General features: G+C 33.9%; 5 protein-coding genes across 5 annotated transcripts; 2 read left to right on the top strand and 3 right to left on the bottom strand.

The window, feature by feature from the left end:
• The first annotated feature begins 755 nt into the window (after positions 1 to 755).
• Positions 756 to 2,768, top strand: LOC108847266 (rho-N domain-containing protein 1, chloroplastic). The gene is made up of 2 exons (XM_018620463.2): positions 756 to 893; positions 1,525 to 2,768. The coding sequence occupies exons 1-2, from the start codon at positions 848 to 850 to the stop codon at positions 2,649 to 2,651; spliced, it is 1,173 nt and encodes a 390-aa protein (XP_018475965.1). The 5' UTR covers positions 756 to 847; the 3' UTR covers positions 2,652 to 2,768.
• Positions 2,769 to 3,416: 648 nt separating this feature from the next.
• Positions 3,417 to 4,580, bottom strand: LOC108834987 (putative F-box protein At1g47730). Its single transcript, XM_018608302.2, has one exon. The coding sequence runs from the start codon at positions 4,578 to 4,580 to the stop codon at positions 3,417 to 3,419; it is 1,164 nt and encodes a 387-aa protein (XP_018463804.2).
• A 6,390-nt stretch (positions 4,581 to 10,970) lies between these two features.
• On the bottom strand, positions 10,971 to 12,836 carry LOC130510156 (eukaryotic initiation factor 4A-III homolog). Its single transcript, XM_057006514.1, has 5 exons — positions 12,540 to 12,836; positions 11,825 to 12,218; positions 11,610 to 11,726; positions 11,373 to 11,531; positions 10,971 to 11,279 (listed from the first exon to the last, which is right to left on the bottom strand). The coding sequence occupies exons 1-5, from the start codon at positions 12,746 to 12,748 to the stop codon at positions 11,127 to 11,129; spliced, it is 1,032 nt and encodes a 343-aa protein (XP_056862494.1). The 5' UTR covers positions 12,749 to 12,836; the 3' UTR covers positions 10,971 to 11,126.
• A 4,529-nt stretch (positions 12,837 to 17,365) lies between these two features.
• LOC130510078 (rho-N domain-containing protein 1, chloroplastic-like) lies at positions 17,366 to 18,585 on the top strand (the record flags this gene model as incomplete). Its single annotated transcript, XM_057006423.1, has 1 exon — positions 17,366 to 18,585. A coding segment is annotated over one exon (750 nt), but the record flags the coding sequence as incomplete, so codon positions are not given.
• A 219-nt stretch (positions 18,586 to 18,804) lies between these two features.
• Positions 18,805 to 19,971, bottom strand: LOC130510077 (putative F-box protein At1g47730). Its single transcript, XM_057006422.1, has one exon. The coding sequence runs from the start codon at positions 19,969 to 19,971 to the stop codon at positions 18,805 to 18,807; it is 1,167 nt and encodes a 388-aa protein (XP_056862402.1).
• Between the last annotated feature and the right edge of the window lie 1,643 nt (positions 19,972 to 21,614).

The following is a 21,614-nucleotide window of genomic DNA, read 5'->3' as shown; positions in this document are numbered from 1 at the left end:
TTGCTTTTACACAGAGCGTAAAAGTACTAAGGCATTGAATCTAAGTTGTTTACTCAAGAAAAGTAACATATTTTTACTCTAAAAAGCACTTTCTTTCTAGAGATAGTATCTATAAAAATTAAAAATAACTTTTTATTAATTTGTTTTCAAGCTTTAGATTTATTAGTTAGATGTGAGGCCTATTCAATGCTTGAAACAAATCATATCATATTTCGTATAGAAACAACGTCCTCCCAAGAAACTGCCATAGATTCGAGATGATGCACCAGTGGAAGAAGTTGTCATGATAATTTATATGTTCTGTTATTTTCCTCATTAGTTTACTTGAATTATTTGTTGGTTTTTTTATATAGTTATGTATGTATTCAGATCTAATTAATAAATTTAAGTTGTTAAAAAATAATGAGAAGTACTAATTAAAAAATAAATTAAATTATTAGAAATAATCTTTTTTCCAACTAAACAACCAAAAAGGAGTCTTATAATCGGGGTTTATATAGTTAGCTCAGAATCATTCCATGCTGAATATATCCGATAGACCAGAAACAATGTTGCGCGCCCAACCTTAAAGTCCCCGCTTGGGACACTAAAATTATGCTTCTGTGCTGTATATAAACAAGGCCAACAACCAAAGAGCGACCAATGTAGGAGGAAATAGAGTTTATGAATTACTTTTTATGTGGGCTAAATCCTAATTTAAGGCCCAAGTTTAAAAATAATAATTAAAGGTCTTCTATTTAGAGGCCCATGAGACTAAAAAGAGCTGTAAACATGGTCAAGGGAGAGATTTGAGAAAAGCCAATGCAAAAGGAAGAAGAAGAAGCTAAACCTCTCTCTATCTCTGTTCATGGCGCTTTCAGGAACTTTGCAGCTTACTTCTAATTACATTCCTGGTATGTTCATATACTCTCTTTGTCGAAGTTGCGTCATTAGTTTTATCTTTGTTCTTCTTCTTCGGATAGTTTTTTTTTGTTTTGCCGAAAGGCATACTAATTCCAAAGTGGGTTTATGCTTCTTTCACTGGAACTTGAATCGTTATGGAGAAAAGTTATGTTCTTGGAATTAAAATTCGAAAAAGTTGTTTTCGGATAAGTTTTTTTTTTCTTTTTTTGATGTCGACCACTTGTTCGATGAAATGACTGTGCGAAGGTTGTAACTAGTATACGTTGTTTACTTCTAAAGAAAGTGCGTTTGTCATCAAGTTCATTTCGGAAGTAAAGAAATATTGCGTTTCTTTATATGGTTCTCTGATGAATCAAATGTGTTGATGATATATGCTAGAAGTTGGATCCTTTGCAAGTAATGCTGGCTTGCTTTTAGTTCATTACATTAGTTTGCCTAATCAACAACATTTTACCAAATAGTTACACGTAAGGATTCACGTTTTCAGCTTCTTTACCATTTACCAGATGAAGAGACTTTTTTATGCCTTATGTTTTGTGAAAGCTTTCAGACAGTTCGATTGTAAAAACAATGGATTATACTCTCCTGACTTTGTATAGTGTTGCTTTTTGGTAAACACAGGTTATGGAGTTTCAGACAGCAGCAGGAGCTTCTCTAACTCTGTTGTCTCTAGAAAAACACTTGATGTATTACCTTTCTCTTCCTGTCTGGTTCGCATCGAGAATGGAGGATATGCCCCTAAGAGAATTTCATTTGTGTGCCGAGCAAGTTCTTCTGGCCATAGGAGAAACAATCCTGATTTCTCAAGAAACAATAGGAATGGTTTCAGAGGTAGGAACAGGCGGAACGAAGATAGAGACGGTTTAGACGGTGGTGGTGGTGGTCTTGAAGACTCTGAGATGCTGTCTTCCAAGAACGGTCCTGTGTTCTCCCTATCTAGTTCCCCGAAGTTCCAGGCGACTTCATCACCTGGACCAAGAGAGAAAGAGATAGTTGATCTTTTCAGGAAAGTCCAAGCTCAGCTCCGAGCTCGAGCTGCTGCCAAGAAAGAAGATAAGAAGACTGAAGAAGCTTCTAAAGGACAGGGAGGCAAAGAGACTGAGACTGTGGACTCTCTTCTTAAGTTACTGAGGAAGCACTCAGGAGAACAGAGCAAGAAGAACGTTAGCAACTTTGATTCTGAAAAGCAGCTACAAGGAGATGATGATGATGATGATGATGCTGAAAGACAGGTTCACAGTTCCAATCATTTTGATTCGCGAAACAGGGATCATAATGCAACACGTTTTACAAGGCCAGCCTCAAGCTTCAGGCGCAATTCACCTGTACCGAGACATAAACCTCAGTCCAGTTACTCTAGTGAGGCCATTTTCGATGAGGCGTCAAGTTACAGTGTGACTTGGACTCAGAAAAAGGATCAAGTAGATTCACGTGATGAACCTGAATACGAGCCCGAGCCTGTTTATGAACCTGAATCTGAACCAGGACTTGGCCTTCTCGAATCAGAGCCAGAGCTGAAACCAGAGTCATTTTACCATGAGGAGGATGAGGATCATGATGTCATTGTAGATGAATTAGCAGTTGATGATGAGTCTATCAATGCTGAGGAAGAAACTGAGAAAGATGAAGACTTGAGTGCACTGAAGTTGATAGAACTTAGAGCCATAGCAAAATCAAGGGGTCTTAAAGGGATTTCAAAGATGAAGAAAGCAGAGCTGTTGAATTTGCTGTGTAGTAATAAAGCATGATGATAGGAATGAACAAGAACACTGTTTTAGTTTTTCTGATACAGCAAATGAATCTCCAAATATTTGTTTCATTCATAATTTTAGTGCATTCTGATCAAAATTAGTTTCTTTTTTCTCTCTGTTAGGTGTGAATAATGCATTCTGATGGTTTTGTGTGCGATTCACAGTTATGGGTGTGGTTCTTCAAAAGAAGTTTTCATTGGTAATGTATATGTTTCCTTGTCCAAATAAAACTATCTTGGCAAAGGAAAGGCCACTTTCGACAGTCCTGTTTTTCTTTTTTACAAATATTTAGAACATTGTATGGGGAGTTCTTATGACAGGGTTCTTAGAGGAATATAAGAAACATTTAAAAACTGACTCTTCGCTTTTTAGTTAAAAGTTGAGAGACGGTTTTTTATATTCCGCTAAAAACTCCATCATAAGAATCCTTAATAATCATGCTCTAATATGTACAAAAAAAAAAAATCATGCTCTAATATCAATAAAATACATCATAAACGGTTAAGCAAGGAACCAAAAAGACAGACCACCTGGTGGTCAATACTCTTGGAAAGGAATTGCATAAATCAAGCGTCGGAAACAAAAAAGAAAACAAGTACAAGTCTCTCGGAGACATTCCAAGTGGCATAAATGAAACAGCATTATTCTGAGGGAAAAACAAAAGCAAGAAAAAAAAAGAAGACTAAACCTATAGGCTATTGATTGTAAACATTAAGTGCCATTATTGTGAGGAAGACAAAGAAATATTGATTTTACAAAATCTTACAATGCCATGAGAGTTTCCACATGATTGGAATAAGCAGAGGTGGTCCCGAGAGGTCCATCCCACAAACCATTCTGGCGCCTGTATTGGTCATCCGCAACTCCATCAACCACGCATCTTCTGAAGCTGTTTCCCTTTGGATCAAAATATATAATATGGAATGGATTCACCAAAGCTCTTGGTACATACATAAACTCACCAGCACCATTAACACCTTTTAAGGTAAACCGGGTTTTGGTTACTGGATCATGGCGAAGAAAAGGTAAACAAACATGTCTGTGGGACCACTCGTGTTTCTCTGCATCCTCTAGGGTCCACATATTAATATCATCCCCTAGGGAAATAACACAAGTTAACTTATTCCCACAATGTACAAGGGAGCGAAAACCAGAAGTCAGATTCCATGGTACTTTAATCATACTCAACTTTTCAGATCTGACATGGAAGCAGGCCAGAGACTGATTAGTATAATGTTCAGGTCTAGTGGGAGCGGCTAAATAATACAGAACCCCATTAACACATATGGCTCCATGGCGGAAAGGGGCATGTTCAGGGACACCTTGGATGACTCTCCATAGACCGTCTCCTCCCAGTGTAAGAGCCCGAGGCTGAGGCTGACGAGGACGACGTTCACCACAAGGCAAAGACAGTACTTTGTATGTAGAGTCAACCGGGTCGTATCCCAAAAAGCTCACCGAGCCGTCTCTCCAGCTACGTGCGGGAATGGGTAATGTTGAGAAGCGCCTCGTAGTTGGGTTCCAAATTTGAGGGTTTCCTGATTTCTCAACGCAGATCAAGCCATGGACTGACTCACTATTAAAAAAGAAATACCTATCTGGACAAAGCATTGAATAACTTCTGTCAACCACAAGAGCCACAGCAGGGTTCTTGTTCTGTTTTTGTTGTTGTGATAAGGAGAAAACGAAGAGCTTGCTTTCCACTTCGAACAAGATGAGAAGACAGGGACTTGATCTAGCTGCGAAGGACCTAATAAAATCTGGCTGGGTGGTTAAGGAAGAGAAGAGCTTCGACATGCACCGAGACTGCACTATAGATTTTGAAGGCAGTCGTAAGAGTACCTCCCAGATTAGATCCGTATGTAACGAAGCTCCTTTTGATCTTTTTGATCCTCTCTTCATCTCTCCATCTTGTTGCTCCCCCATCTTCAGCGCTCGCCGCTCAACCCTAATTTATTATTTTATCTATCTCTATCCCTCTCTCTCTCTATATATATATGTACCAAAAGTCTTTCCGACACAGAGCCACTTCTGTTTTTTTAATGTGTCATAATTATATTTCAGTTTTTTCTTTTTTAATAAAAACTTTTATATAATATTTCTTTTTTCTTTTTTCTTTTTCAACAATATCTCCTATTTCTAAAACTCCAAACTATATCTTTTCTTTTTGATGCAATAGAAAAAAGCTAGAGGATTTCTATTAAGACATTTGTATCAGGATGATCTATTGCCCTTAGGTTGTAGATCGTTGGTTCTTCTACAAGTCAATGACTGCTCTCATACGTCTCTTATCCCCAAGCTGAATCTTCTGTGTCTCCAAATTCCATATATTTAGAAACTGAATCTTATCTGAAATCCCTTTTTTAGAAAAAAAAAAATCTGAAATCACTTGATTATTGATGTTATTGTCATCACATCTCGACTTGGAAATTAATCATCTTTTCTTTTATAATCCCTTTTGTACTCTTTCCAAACTGTTGTACGCCTCTGTTTCTACTTGTTTTTTTTGTTATGTTCTCTCTGTGATCGAATACTAAGGAGGTCTCTGGTTACGTTCATGCTGGTTTATCTGATCTAACACATCAAATGATTCCTTCCTCATTTTAGTAACCTAACCATGTTTTCCTTTCTAGACCTTTTTTAAATGGTCTCACAGGTAGTTTCCCTCTTATCTAGTATCAAACCAAACTCTCAATTATAGATTTTTCCAACAATCACTTCTCTGGCACCGTTCCGTCTTCTCTGTTCTCCATGCCTTTTTTGTCTTTTCTTGATTTTCTATGAACAAACTCTCTACCCCATCTGAGATTCTCAACTCCTCTTTTTGAACAAGATTAGAGCGCATATCCCTCATGAGTAATAACTTTGGAGGATAGATTCTTGAGCCTATCTCAAAGCTCACCACCCACACGAAACTCGACCTTTCTTACATAAACATAAGTCACCCTGTTGACTTAAGGCTCTTCTGTAAACATGAGTTTTACATAAACCCTAAGATCTTTAACATCTACACTAATCACATAATAGAAATTTAAAGAGAATTATCGGAATACCTCGATTCTTGTTACGGAAATCTTCATGAACGATTTTGATCATATGAAGATGACCTCTTGATCATGGAAGATGATCTTTTGATCTTTAAGTTGGAGCTAAGCCTTTTTTCCCCTTGTCTACAACCTCTCATTATGTATTTTTCTTTAGATTTTCTTCATGATGTTTTAGGATGGAGAAAAGACATCTATTTATAGGTGGGGAGAAGGACCTAAGCTTCATCATCAAGTTTTCATGACTTCCTCACCAAGTTTTTTGTTACTTCATTGGCAAGTTTATTCTTAATTTTCAACCATCCATCAAAATTGAGTAAATGACAAATGTTTTGCTTAAGGTGACTCGTTTAATTAGAAAAAGACAAGTGTGAAATGTTCTAGAACATTATGTTTATACATTGAACTCCTTTATTTACCAATTTTACATGTTTCCTTCTCAATCAATGACAATGTTAAAGCTTTATACACTGCAAAAGAGTATTTGCTTTCTGTTATTTTGATCACGACCTCCCATACGGCAAAATTTAGAGAACTCTCTATGACAGATTAATAAAACTTACCATGTTTTCAATAAACTTTACTTACCATGTTTTCAATAAAATTTTGCAGTGGACCTGTTATGAAGATGTACATTGGGGACCAAGCTGCAAAAGACTTTTACAAGAAACTCACACCCAATGAAAGACAGTCCCACAGTTCTTTTGATCACAATCGTGAACTCAAAACGTCTAGCAGGTAATTTTCCACTTTAGCTTAACCAACCCACTGCTAATCTATACTATTAATGTAAAATACCTAATAGGTATTTGCCTTTGGTTTTCAAATTATTTACAAGAGAACGCCACTGTCTTTTTTTTAATTATTATCCCCACATATTGTTCAACCAATGACAGATTCCTTTTTTAAAACCATCCGGACATCTCAAACTTTAGATTGTTTAGGAAAATCAAAAAGTATTTGTGGCAAATGTTAATGACACCAGAATATGGACATATGTGCCAATAAGACTAAAAATGAAAGTATAAAACGGTCTCGGTCAAAATTTTACCAACACATAAATGTAAACCCACCATTAAACACACCTTTATGTGCTTTATTATTTATTTTCAGTATATGTTTTATATCTAAATGATTTTAACAATATGTCATAACCTATATTATCATTATTATTTTGATCAAAACAACAAGCAATATAACAATCAAATAGTTAACGATATTTTTGTTAATTTTCATCGAAAATCTAATTTAAATATTTTAACGTATATATGTTATTGTTACCTAATAAAATAGCCCATATCTAATTTAAATTCTGTATTTATTTAACAAACAAGAACATTCCGGGAGTCAAAATTAATATTTTTTAAAATATAGAAATTTTAAAAATAAAAATTTAAAATTTAAATAATGTATAAATTCTTTATTATAAATATATTTTTATAATAATCAAACAAAAAAATGATTTTTTAAAAAATATATATAATCCTCACATAACCACAAAATTAAGCAGGATGGGTGCGTGTACATAATTATTTATTTGCGGGTCATGTATATCAGATTTTTTTACCAAAACAAATATGAAAATCCGCGGATTGGCGGATCAGCAGAACGGGTTCGCAATCCAGCCTTAACTGTGCGTATACCGTATCAATTTTTAAATTACTATTATTTAATAAAACATATTTTGATTAAAATTTATACACAAGTATAATTACAAAGAAAAATAAAAATATAATCACAAAAAAACATATATATCAAAAATTAAATTTAAGACAAAATATATACCCGCCCTTTTAAGGGCGGGTCAAAATCTAGTACTAACTTAAAAAACGTTCCTAATCCAATTTTAACATTTTGCTTGGAGCGTGATATCTAACCAACCCTGTTTCGCCACATCAATTCAAACATGAAATAAACTGTGTCAATGTTCTCAGTTTATGATTTTTCCTTTGTAAATTAGAATTTCATTGCTCAGAACTCATCAAGTTCAGGTTAATGTCTTACGTTAATTTAGTTTGCTCTTCACGCGGCCTCTATATCCATGATTGATAGTTTCTGAAAAAATTAAGTTGCATTTGTTATCTCATAAAGTTCATGTTCATGTCTAACATAGAATTACGTTGTAGTTCAAGCACTCTGTGTGCATCTTGACTTTATGAACTTTTGGCCATCCATGAAACAGTGTCACTAACATGTGTTTCGAAAGCTCTAACCAAAAATAGAGAATTTAGTTAAAGATGTCCAGCCCACAATTGACTACATAAACTGGTTAGTAATTTTAGAGACAATAGTGTTGTGTTTGTCACTTTCAAGTAATGTTCTATTCAGTTTCTCTTGAGTGAACCTGCAAACATTTTGTTTTGTAAATTGTCTCAGGTTGAGTTCTAACCCAGAGATTGCTAAGCGGGTTATGCAGACGAGATTAATAGGGCTGAGATGGGCAAATATTTTCTTACATCAAGCAGGAATATGCCAAAGTAAAATAAGAGCTTAAGATAGCTCAGTAAAAAAGAAGCATGCAATGTAAATCACTATCTTTTAACCTGTCACAGGAAGCTCTTTTCGTCTACATGGCCATTAGTCACATTTGATGATGTTTAGCATGACACTTCGTGGTATTGTATTGCCTGCAGCGGTTGTAAAAGTAAGGCCACCAGAGGCCTTTCTTCGCTGATGTGCGCTAAGTGTGGCAACACTAACGTTGCTGGTGTAGAAAAGTATGAACTCTAACCTCACAACTTCATGTTTCATCACTTTAGAATTTGGTATTTGTGTTCTTTTCTTTGCAGGTACCTTGCAAAGATCTATGTCTACGACAATAATGAACAGGCTGTTTTCGTCTTACTTGGTGATGCAGGACATGAGTTGACAGGGAAGCATGCTGCAGAATTGGTTGACAACTACTCTGAGGTAACTAGCCGCCAACTTAAAACCTTCTCCCATTCCATTAAAACTCACTTTATTCCTCCTTGAAAATTTTTAGGCTAATCAAGAACTTGGTGCTGGCCATGAGATTACTGTCCCCAGGCTTTAGTCCACACAATTGGGCAAACACATAATTTCAGGATCAAGGTGTCTGATTACAACACCACTGGCAAGATCCAGGTTATAACTGTTAATAAGATTGTCTCACCAGAAGTTCTGCCAACTGTACCAACTCCACTTGAATGTTGAATCCCACTTGATGCAGGGAATGAAGTTGATGGGTGCCTTCTTCAAGTGTAGTTTGTGCATCTTCCAAGAGCTGTGGATCCATTGCTGATTAGTGAAATGAAGTTATATATTGTCTAATGTAGTTTTAGCAGAAAGAAATGGGAATATATGTGTATGTAGTAGCTAGCATAGGATTCAAGTGAGATATGTAATCTTATTGTGTTTGATCATTTATAATAGCCTTTTTTTATTACGAGTAATTTTTTGTGCCCATCTTTTAGGAAAGATACTTTTCCCAACAACTTATATCAAGATATTGCCATGTAGTAAGAAGTGACTTGTGAAGTTCTTTCTTAACCTAAATTATTCAGTAATTAACCAAATCTAAATAAATACAAAATACAAACAACAATTCTTTGACAGCGTTCTACTTCAATAAGAGTACATATTTTCACATACAATAATTTAAAATTTTAAAAATATAACAAAATGCTCAATCGTTGGGTTTAAATTAAGTTGAACGCTTTTTAAATTTTACACATTAATCTCATAATAAAAACTACTTTTAGTGTTACACACTGCCGACATTGTTTCTTCTGATTTTTTATTTTATGTTATACTTCTCTAAATAAAATCACAAATTTCTCAAATAAATATCTATTATTTATTTTTCACTTTTTGATATATTCAAAAATCACAACACTAATTCACTTTAGATTTCTTTTTGCAAATATTAAACTCATGAAAGATGTGTTGTAAATAGGTCTAAAAATGTGCTGTAAATATGGTTTAAGGTCAAAGAACATCAACAAAACATTAATTGAAGGATAACTAGGTGTCTACCTAGTTTCCATGCTCAAACTTTGTAAATTAGTACTCTTTAGGATAAACTTATCAAATGATAGCATATATTTATTATATAAAACTTAAAAGAAAATTATATAACCATATAATCTGCGCGTAGCGCGGACACGAATCTAGTTATCTTTAAAACCTCAAAGATTCACAAGAACTGAGCTTAAATTCATATTTTTTAGCTTAATAGCCTCACCAAACTCAGTTTGAATGATTTAATGCAATGATTTAATGATTTAATAAGTTGTAAATATTATGGTAAGTTTAATATTTTATTCTAAATTTATTAAATGGATATCTAAATCAATTGGTTTTTTCATGTTTATTAATTAGTTATTAATTAATTTCAAAATCAATTTAAATATGTATTTTAGTTGTGTAATTTGATAAAAATGATAATAAATGCTAATATTTAGGATTATGTAGTTTTAAAGTGGCACTAAATTGTAACTAAATAGTTGTTTTAGTTTAAAATTGATTTTGGAAATAATTTGATAAAAATAGAAAAGGACAAAAGATCCATAAATATAGCTTCATTTAATACATCTGTGGCATGAGATTGTAAAATATAATGAAAAACTAAGGGGTAATCTAATTTTATAGTCAACTTTTAATAGATTAGATGGTACAAATTGAATACATGGGTGAAAACCGATTTGATATGACTAAATTGGATCCGAAATTAGGAGGAACCGACCTGAAATATACCATTTTTATCCGAAAATGTTCAAAATACCTAGAACTAAGCTGGAACCATTAAGTTCCCAAAAAAATTGCAGTTTTTGACAGGTATTAGAAAAAATGACCCGAAGTTACTCGGACTCGACATGATCCGATCCAAACTCAAACCAAAAAAAATTAAGTATCTAGTTGGATTTAAATATTTAAGAACAGATGGGAATAAGACCCAACAAAATCCGGCTTGACCTAGATGAGATTATATATTTTTTAGACAACAAATGTGGGATTGTTGTTTTGTTAGAAAAATATAAAATCAAAGGGTGACGACCTGGTTTATTACATAATTGATTTAGATATTTAACTTGGTTAACTCTGGTTTATATTTTTATTAGAATTTGTTTTTGTTAATTTGGTTCTAGATAACTCGTTGTCCATCAGTTTATTTATACCCAATTCTTTTATCAATTAAAACCCATGGTTTGGATTCAGATATTTAACTTGTTTGATTTTTGTATATAATTTGGATGAAGAAAACCCATTTTACATCAACTTATTTAAACCCAATTTTTTTATCAATTAAAATGGATTGAGTTTATCCTTTTTAACATCACAAAATGTATCTTTAGTGAGAAACGTGGAAATATTTTGAGTACCAACAAGAAAGACACCAGTCTTTAGGGAGAAAAAAAAAACGAAAATAGAAGTTTTGACAGATATTGACCAATCTCGAGATGACTCCTCACACACTCCTTGGGGTGTCCTTTATCAGCTTCATGCGGCTTTTATCTGATGGTTTGACCAAAGAGACTGCCTTGCCGCGACAGACCCGGTGAGAGCGGTCCATGTAGACCTCAAGGCAGGTGGGGATATCATACATGACGACGAGAGAAGCCTGTAACCAAACCAGAAAGGTTAAATAATAAAACACAGGAAAGGAAAGTATACCAAAAAGAAAAAAAAAAATATTATTCAAAGCTCCACTTACTCTGAGCTTCGAGGACTCGACGTCTGTAGTGATGAGGTATTTGAGATCACCTGACCGCAGACTGTCGACGAGGATGTCCCTCTTCCTAGGGAGAAGCTCCCCATCCATCATAGCACACACATGATCAGGGAGTTCCAACGCAGAATGTAGAAACCTCGCCTATGGAAAAAGAAAGAGAAAACAGGGACACATTAAGAAACTTATTTTTTTTTTGCAAGAGACAGAGATAATACGTACTGTTGATTTGCTATTGCAAAAGATGATTGCGTTGTCGTTAGCCATCAGGATTTCACGCAGCCTCTTCATCTTCTCAACATCATTTTTCACATCATATTCGTAATGTTCAACGTCCTTCTAAGAGATCAAGAAAAAAACAAAGACAGTGAATGAATAATCACAACCAAAGTGAGCCAATGTGTGTAGAACTCAAGACAAGTGTATTCACAACTCACATGTTTCTCAACCACAGAAATGTCATCAATGTGAACATCAAAATCCCTTGCATGTGCGACAAGACTTGAGGGTATAGTAGAACCAAGGAAGCAGACCTGGTTGATGTTTGCAGATGTGAAATTGATAAGTTCATTTATGCTTCCAGAGAATCGATCCATTTCCTCAGCATCATCGACAATGATGACATGTGCATTAGACACATTAACAGTTCCGCTCCTCATCTTCTCTAAAAGAAAATTGGGGACGCCAATGAGAATCTGAGTTCCTTGCATCCAGGGCGAACCAGCAGACATGGCATGTGCTCTGACGTTTTTGTGCCTTCCAAGCTGCTGGATTGCTTTCTCCAGTTCTACAGCAAGCTTGAACCTAGCTGAAAGTATGATCACTTGAATCCTGAGACAAACAAGCAGCAAGGGAATGGTTAGGGACCTGAAATTTTTATAATAAACAAACATTCCATGAGATTAGGGATCTCAGAGAGATTCTAAATAGAGTTCTCGTTTGGTTACTCATGCAATTTATCGTTCACGATTAGGGTGATGATAGCCCTGAGATCAGCGATCAGGATCAACATGTGATCTTGATCACTTTCTTGTGTTTAGCGTTTCGCATATACATCAATCAATAAAGCAGCTACAGATTACTAAACTCTTATCGTTCACGATTAGGGATTCGTATAAAGTGTCGAACCAACCTAACATGACTACTACTTACTTTGGATTCGACGCGTTAACCTTCTGAATGACGGCGATGGCTATGGCGGCGCTCTTCCCACTGCCGGATCTCGCCGTCACGAACAAACTCTCTCCACCGGCGATCTTTTCCGTGCAAGCCTCCTGAACTCGAGTAGGTTTCTGGAAGCCACATTCTGAGATACCGAGGAGCAGATTCTCACCGATGGCCATGCTCTGAAAGGTCGTCATCGTCGCACCACCGCTTCTCGATCTTTCTGTAACTGTCGCCGCCTTTTCTCCCCGCCGAAACAGAAAATATCTTGCGATTTTAAAAAAAGTGTATCTGTTAATTCTAATTTTAATATTGGCTTCTCAAGAGTTGCCAACGCACCAGTGGTTTAGTGGTAGAGTAACTGACCTGTCACGTTACCGAGGCGCGGGTTCGATGACGGCTGGGCTATTTTTTTTTTTTTTAATTCTTCATTCAACGGATTTTCTTTTGTTTTTACTTTTCGTCCAGCTTACTTTTCTTAACATTTTTATTTATTACTTTTTACAGTTTTTTTTTTTGGAGAGACCTATCTCCATATGTCAATTCGGGCTGGCCCGACCAAAACCCAGTAAACCCGTATATATTTGAGTCCGGTCTGGACCAGAAATATTTTGAGTCTAGAATTCAAAGTCCGGTCCGGTCTTTATAGGGCTATATGATTTTTTGGGTTTTTCCAAAAATAATTTGTCGTCGTCGTTTCTACCATTTTAATACATACTAGATCTTGATCCGTCCGACCGGGCGGATATTTATTTTATATTTTAAATTTTTCTTTTAATATTAAATAATGTATTTGTAATATTTAAATATAAATTTAGATTGGAAATTTATATTTGCAGTTATAATAAAAATTAAAATTAAAATTTTAATAAAATATTCTTATATAAATTTTAAATTTCCTAATTAAAATAATATAGAGGTGGGTCATAATTTTTTCCAATTCAAAAATCTTAGCATCCCTCAAAAACAAAGAAAATAAAATTATAAATACATAAAACATATAACCATATTTGGAACTATAATTTCTATTAAAATAAATTTGTTAAAAAAAATAATGTTGCGCTGTTTTTGTTTATTTCTAGAGCTTGACCCGTTACCGTATAAATATTTTCTTTCACTTTAATTTTTTTCTATGTGCTACTGGTATACTATATATATTTGTAAATTAAAATGTATTACATAATTGATATTATAACATTTTAAAACATAACGATTTTATTTATTAGTTTTAAATAATTATATTTTGTGATTTAATCGTCTATTATATCACAGTGTATCATATAAACAAATCTTATATTTATAACTAATTGGACTTATATAGAAAGTATTATGCTAATAATATATAAAAAATTATATTTTATTTATATGTTATATAAATTGATTATATGTTATATATTAGGAAATATATTTTGGTTAAGATTTTGTTAAGGAAATCTATTATTTAAATTAGGAAAAAACATTAAATGCTTAAATATATTATTTAAATTAAGAAAAGACAATCATACTTAAATATAACTTCATTTAATATTTCAGTGGCATGACAATGTAAATATAGTGAAAAACTAAGGGTTAATCTAATTTTGTACTTCTGTTTTAATAGAATAGATGAATTTTATAAAAATATTAGTTTTAACATTTTTCTTTAAAAAAAAAAGTAAAGTGAGTTGAAATTTTCTTCTTTATCAAAAATATTTTACTTTTTCGTATGCTTTAAAAAATATTATAAACTAACCGAATTTAATAAGATTTAGATAATAAAATATAAATTTAAAATAAACATACAAGAGGACAAAATTTATTATAAATATGATCAAAAGATTTTTTGGAGGCTTATAAAACTAAAACCAAACTCGGTAATTTTTAGGTCCATGCGGGTTCGGACTGCGGGCTTTGACCCTAATTGACATGTCTAGTCCTATCCAGGGGCTGGGCAAAAAAAATCTGATATCCAAATAGTCAAACTGAACACAATCCGAAAAATCCGCATCAAAATTGATTAGGTATCCGAATGGATTTAAAATTTTAATATTTAAAGAATCAAAACCAAATCCAATCTTAATCGAAATATTTCAGATATTTGAATGTAGCATCCAAAATAGATTTATATACCTATCTATATTAATTAATTTTAGATATATAATGTATACCAAAAACATCCAATATATATATAGTACTTTTAAGTTATCCAAAACCTTGAATATATATATACAAATAGTCAAAAATAAATATCTATAAATGGTTAAAGTATATTCAAAGAACTAAAAATATTTAAAATTTTTATTTTACTCTATCATAATAGTCAAACCAAATCAATTTATATGTTACTTTTATGTATTTGACATATGTTATTCAAATTTATATGGAATATAATATTTTGTTTATAGATTTTAAGAAAATTAAAGTATCTGAAATTTTTTTAAAATTTTAAAATAATTTAAATGGGTTATCCGAACTTGCAAAGATCTGAACCGAACCCGAACCAAAATTTAGAAATATCCGAATGAGACTGAAATATTTGACCGTGAAAACGTGAAATCCGAATAATCCAGAACCGAATTCTGAACGGATACCTGATGCCCACCCCCTAGTCCTATCAATGATGATTTGTTGGCTATGAATATTCAAATTTCTGAAAATAAATCAATTTCGAAAAGGAAAAGTTCTCTTTTCATGAGACTACCTAGCAAAGCTAGTTATGCGGTTTAACTTGCTTGTTTTGTTATTTAGCAAGAAGATGAATTAAAGGAATAAAGGGTACTAGTTACCTTTTGTGAACTTCACAAAAAAATATGTATGGCTTGGTGGCAGGCATAAGAGACTTGCAGTTTCATTTTGTGTAGCTTGTTTTCATTTTTCTTTCTGAACTTTTGAGTTTATTAATATGATTTGGTTTGTGAAGTTACTAACTTCTCTCTTAAAATTCTTTAGATACTTTAAATCTCTTAACTATGATAACCTTTGAGATGATGATGATAATGATGTTTCAAACAATAATGACAAAAATTCAAACCATGCATCCAAAATTATCATTAATAGAGAGTATGTTTACAATGTAAACAACATTGTTCATTAGTTTTGTTACTAGTTCTGAATATTATTTTTGTTAGTTGTTTGATGTTAGTTTTTACTTTTAATTGTCTTTCTATCTAGTTTTCATCATGATGAGACTGCAAGTGACATTAGTTTGTTATGTCTTCTATGTTTCTTTTAATATTTGATATTGCAAACAATTAAATTGTCAAATGCTCTGTTCCTGATATAAAGGATAAGAGTATCGCATGTGCTCTTTTCACGTTAATTAGTTGTTTAGTTGCTTCCCTAACTGTAGAAACATGTAGTTCCATATCTTTTATAAATAAAAAAAAAAACAAAGAAAGGGGCAGACTGAATTTTGCCAAAACAAACTTGTGTTTTGTATTTCTGTCTACACAAATCTCTTAGCTTTGAGGAGGGACCCTATCAATTAATGACAAGAACAATATATTGGATCATTCATATCTAGTAAATATTTCATTTTAATATATTTATCTTGCTTGTTTAAACAAACAACATAGTTTGACATCTTCTAGTACGAAAAAAGCAAGAAAAACTAAAATGTTTTGATAGAGATCCGAAAACTGTTATGAAATACAAATATGGTTTATATATGGACATGAGATCGTCGACCAGTTTACAATGTGAAACTGTACACATATACACAAAAGGTACACAAATATTCAATGTGGTACTTATGTACACTAAACTTATACTCCCTCTGTTTCTTAAAGAGTGTCGTTGTGACATTTTTTCACACATATTAAGAAAGTTGTTGAAATATATGTAAGTTGTAATTAATTATACCTTTTTGACCAATAGTATTTTAGATAAATAAAATTATTTATAAAATCAATGCAGTTTGCAATTAATTTTCAGCTGAAAGTTAGTATAATTTACATTAAAATTGTAAAATGACATTCTTTGTGTAACAAAAAAATGAGCTCAGATGAACACTTATTATGAAACAGAGGGAGTAGAATGTTACCATGTACACCACAATTAGGAATATTCAATTCACGTGTGCACAAAAACCCCGAGTTGGAAACGCGTGGTTTTTGTTTCACGGACATATAATATTTTTTAGACAGCAAATGTAATTATATATTTTTAGACAGGAAATGTGGAATTGTGGTTTTGTACGAAAAATATAAAATCACGGAAATAAAATAAAATATATAGTTTAAAGTCACGACTTAGTTTACTACATAATTGATTCAGATATTTAACTTTGGTTTATATATTTATTAGAATTTTTTTTGTTGATTTGGTTCTAGAAAACTCGTTATCCATCAATTTATTTGCACCCAATTCTTTTATCAATTAAAAGTTAAAACCCATGGTTTGGATTCAGATATTTAACTAGTTTAATTTTTGTATATAATTTTGTTATAATTTAGATGAACCAAACAGACAAGAGAGACCACCACATCTGGTGGTCAATACTCTTGGAAAGGAATCGCATAGATTTAGGTTGTGGTTTTCTATTTTTTGCTCTAAGATTTAGACTTTAGATTTTACATTTAATTTATTTTGATGTAAAGAATTTTCAGAGCACTGAATAAAATTTCTAGAGAAAGTGCTTTCTAAAAATGATATATTTCTTTTTATAATGTTTTGGTTTTAGATTCAATTTTGAAAATAAAAACATGATTGCTTTAAAAAAAAGGTTCGGCTCCTACAGTCTCTACCAATCACCCAAGCTTCAGGAAAAAAAAAACAAAAGCATTCTGAAGGAAAAACAAAAGCAAGAAAAAAAAGACTAAACCTATAAGCTATAACTTAAGAAGAGAGTCCAAGCTCAGCTCCGAGCTCGAGCTGCTGCCAAGAAAGAAGATAAGAAGACTGAAGAAGCTTCTAAAGGACAGGGAGGCAAAGAGACTGAGACTGTGGACTTTCTTCTTAAGTTACTGAGGAAGCACTCAGGAGAACAGAGCAAGAAGAACGTTAGCAACTTTGATTCTGAAAAGCAGCTACAAGGAGATGATGATGATGATGATGATGCTGAAAGACAGGTTCACAGTTCCAATCATTTTGATTCGCGAAACAGGGATCATAATGCAACACGTTTTACAAGGCCAGCCTCAAGCTTCAGGCGCAATTCACCTGTACCGAGACATAAACCTCAGTCCAGTTACTCTAGTGAGGCCATTTTCGATGAGGCGTCAAGTTACAGTGTGACTTGGACTCAGAAAAAGGATCAAGTAGATTCACGTGATGAACCTGAATACGAGCCTGAGCCTGTTTATGAACCTGAATCTGAACCAGGACTTGCCCTTCTGGAATCAGAGCCAAAGCTGAAACCAGAGTCATTTTACCATGAGGAGGATGAGGATCATGATGTCATTGTAGATGAATTAGCAGGTGATGATGAGTCTATCAATGCTGAGGAAGAAACTGAGAAAGATGAAGACTTGAGTGCACTGAAGTTGATAGAACTTAGAGCCATAGCAAAATCAAGGGGTCTTAAAGGAATTTCAAAGATGAAGAAAGCAGAGCTGTTGAATTTGCTGTGTAGTAATAAAGCATAGGAATGAACAAGAACACTGTTTTAGTTTTTCTGATACAGCCAATGAATCTCCAAATATTCATTCATAATTTTAGTGCATTCTGATTAAAATTAGTTTTTTCTCCATTAGTTAGAGTTTTCCCTTTTGCTTCCAACAGCAAAGTTGTACTGTTCTTTGTGAGTTATGAAATTGAAGTCACTTTCTTCATTCGGTTAACATTGTTGCATGTATATATTACAACACTGATGCATAAACCTTTGGAAAAATGAAAAGTTGAAAAGAAAAGAAGGCAGAACAAGTATGCTGGATTCAAACTAGATATGAAGACAAGAGATGGTTTTGTGTGCGATTCACAGTTATGGTCTGTTTCCTTGTTCAAATTGGAGTTTATACTTTCTTGGTAGACAGATGGCCACTTTTGACAATCCATCAAAGGGCAGCAGTGTCCCAAATACTCTTGGATGTGAACGATTCAGGAAAAAAAGGAATAGCATAAATCAAGCGTCCCATTATTCGGAGGGAAACAAAAAGAAATAAAACAAGCACAAGTCTCTCAGAGACATTCTCAATTGGCATAATTGAAATAGCATTATTCTGAGGGGAAAAAAAAAAAAGCAAGAAACCTTATAGCTTATTCAATTGGAGATATTAAGTGCCCACTATTCTGAGGAAGACAAAGAAAGAAAAAAAAAAGAAAGATTTTACAAATCTTACAATGTCATGAGAGTTTCCACATGATTGGAATAAGCAGAGGCGATCGGGAGAGGTTTGTCCCGCAAACCATTCAGGCGCCTGAATTGTTCATCCGCAACTCCATCAACGACGCATCTTCTGAAGCTGTTTCCCTTTGGATCAAAATATATAATATGGAATGGATTGGCCAAAGCTAATGGTACATACATAAACTCACCAGCACCATTAACACCTCTAAAGGTAAACCGGGTTTTGGATACTGGATCATGGCGAGGAAAAGGTAAACAAACATGTCTATGGGACCACTCATGTTTCTCTGCATGCTCTAGGGTCCACATATTAAGATCATCCCCTAAGGAAACAAGACAAGTTAACTTATTCCCACAATGAACAAGGGAACGAAAACCAGAAGTCAGATTCCATGGTACTTTAATCATACTCAACTTTTCAGATCTGACATGGAAGCATGCCAGAGACTGATTAGTATAATGTTCAGGACTAGTGGGAGCGGCTAAATAATACAGAACCCCATTAACACATAGGGCTCCAAAGGGGAAAGGGGCATGTTCAGGGACACCTTCGATGACTCTCCATCGACCAGCTCCGTCTCCTCCCAGTGTAAGAGCCCGAGGCTTACGAGGACGACGACGTCCATCACAAGACAAAGACAGTACTTTGTACGTAGAGTCAACCGGGTCGTATCCTAAAAAGCTCACCGAGCCGTCTTTCCAGCTACGTGCAGGAATGGGTAATGTTGAGAAGCGCCTCGTAGTTGGGTTCCAAATTTGAGGGTGTCCTAATTTCTCAACGCAGATCAAGCCATGGACTGACTCACTATTAAAAAAGAAATACCTATCTGGACAAAGCATTGAATAACTTCTGTCAACCACATGAGCCACAGCAGGGTTCTTGTTCTGTTGTTGTTGTTGTGATAAGGAGAAAACGAAGAGCTTGCTTTCCACTTCGAACAAGATGAGAAGACAGGGACTTGATCTAGCTGCGAAGGACCTAATAAAATCTGGCTGGGTGGTTAAGGAAGAGAAGAGCTTCGACATGCACCGAGACTGCACTATAGATTTTGAAGGCAGTCGTAAGAGTACCTCCCAGATTAGATCCACATGTAACGAAGCTCCTTTTGATCTTTTTGATCCTCTCTTCATCTCTCCATCTTGTTGCTCCCCCATCTTCAGCGCTCGCCGCTCAACCCTAATTTATTATTTTATCTATCTCTATCCCTCTCTCTCTCTATATATATATGTACCAAAAGTCTTTCCGACACAGAGCCACTTCTGTTTTTTTAACGTGTCATAATTATATTTCAGTTTTTTTTTTTTTAATAAAAACTTTTGTATAATATTTCTTTTTTCTTTTTTCTTTTTCAACAATATCTCATATTTCTAAAACTCCAAACTATATCTTTTCTTTTTGATGCAATAGAAAAAAGCTAGAGAATTTCTACTAAGACATTTGTATCAGGATGATCTATTGCCCTTAGGTTGTAGATCGTTGGTTCTTCTACAAGTCAATGACTGCTCTCATACGTCTCTTATCCCCAAGCTGAATCTTCTGTGTCTCCAAATTCCAAATATTTAGAAACTGAATCTTATCTGAAATCCGTTTTTTAGGAAAAAAAAATCTGAAATCGCTTGATTATTGATGTTATTGTCATCACATCTCGACTTGGAAATTAATCATCTTTTCTTTTATAATCCCTTTTGTACTCTTTCCAAACTGTTGTACGCCTCTGTTTCTACTTGTTTTTTTTTGTTATGTTCTCTCTGTGATCGAATACTAAGGAGGTCTCTGGTTACGTTCATGCTGGTTTATCTGATCTAACACATCAAATGATTCCTTCCTCATTTTAGTAACCTAACCATGTTTTCCTTTCTAGACCTTTTTTAAATGGTCTCACAGGTAGTTTCCCTCTTATCTAGTATCAAACCAAACTCTCAATTATAGATCTTTCCAACAATCACTTCTCTGGCACCGTTCCGTCTTCTCTGTTCTCCATGCCTTTTTGTCTTTTCTTGATTTTCTATGAACAAACTCTCTACCCCATCTGAGATTCTCAACTCCTCTTTTTGAACAAGATTAGAACGCATATCCCTCATGAGTAATAACTTTGGAGGATAGATTCTTGAGCCTATCTCAAAGCTCACCACCCACACGAAACTCGACCTTTCTTACGTAAACATAAGTCACCCTGTTGACTTAAGGCTCTTCTGTAAACATGAGTTTTACATAAATCCTAAGATCTTTAACATCTACACTAATCACATAATAGAAATTTAAAGAGAATTATCGGAATACCTCGATTCTTGTTACGGAAATCTTCATGAACGATTTTGATCATATGAAGATGACCTCTTGATCATGGAAGATGATCTTTTGATCTTTAAGTTGGAGCTAAGCCTTTTTTTCCTTTGTCTACAACCTCTCATTATGTATTTTTCTTTAGATTTTCTTCATGATGTTTTAGGATGGAGAAAAGACATCTATTTATAGGTGGGGAGAAGGACCTAAGCTTCATCATCAAGTTTTCATGACTTCCTCACCAAGTTTTTTGTTACTTCATTGGCAAATTTATTCTTAATTTTCAACCATCCATCAAAATTGAGTAAATGACAAATGTTTTGCTTAAGGTGACTCGTTTAATTAGAAAAAGACAAGTGTGAAATGTTCTAGAACATTATGTTTATACATTGAACTCCTTTATTTACCAATTTTACATGTTTCCTTCTCAATCAATGACAATGTTAAAGCTATTCTTCATCAAGTTTTCATGACTTCCTCACCAAGTTTTTTGTTACTTCATTGGCAAGTTTAT

Source organism: Raphanus sativus, chromosome 3, assembly GCF_000801105.2.
Source record: "Raphanus sativus cultivar WK10039 chromosome 3, ASM80110v3, whole genome shotgun sequence".
Classification (NCBI taxonomy): Eukaryota; Viridiplantae; Streptophyta; class Magnoliopsida; order Brassicales; family Brassicaceae; genus Raphanus; species Raphanus sativus.
This window is presented reverse-complemented; position numbering and strand designations above follow the sequence as displayed.

Excerpts from the sequence above, each read along its gene's own strand:
- LOC108847266 (XM_018620463.2), top strand. The coding sequence starts at position 848 with ATGGCGCTTTCAGGAACTTTGCAGCTTACTTCTAATTACATTCCTG. Across the intron at positions 894-1,524 it reads TACTTCTAATTACATTCCTG|GTTATGGAGTTTCAGACAGC; the intron begins GTATGTTCATAT and ends TGGTAAACACAG.
- LOC108834987 (XM_018608302.2), bottom strand. The coding sequence starts at position 4,580 with ATGGGGGAGCAACAAGATGGAGAGATGAAGAGAGGATCAAAAAGATCA.
- LOC130510156 (XM_057006514.1), bottom strand. The coding sequence starts at position 12,748 with ATGACGACCTTTCAGAGCATGGCCATCGGTGAGAATCTGCTCCTCGGT. Across the intron at positions 12,219-12,539 it reads GTTAACGCGTCGAATCCAAA|GATTCAAGTGATCATACTTT; the intron begins GTAAGTAGTAGT and ends TGTTTGTCTCAG. Across the intron at positions 11,727-11,824 it reads TTTCTGTGGTTGAGAAACAT|AAGGACGTTGAACATTACGA; the intron begins GTGAGTTGTGAA and ends TTGATCTCTTAG.
- LOC130510077 (XM_057006422.1), bottom strand. The coding sequence starts at position 19,971 with ATGGGGGAGCAACAAGATGGAGAGATGAAGAGAGGATCAAAAAGATCA.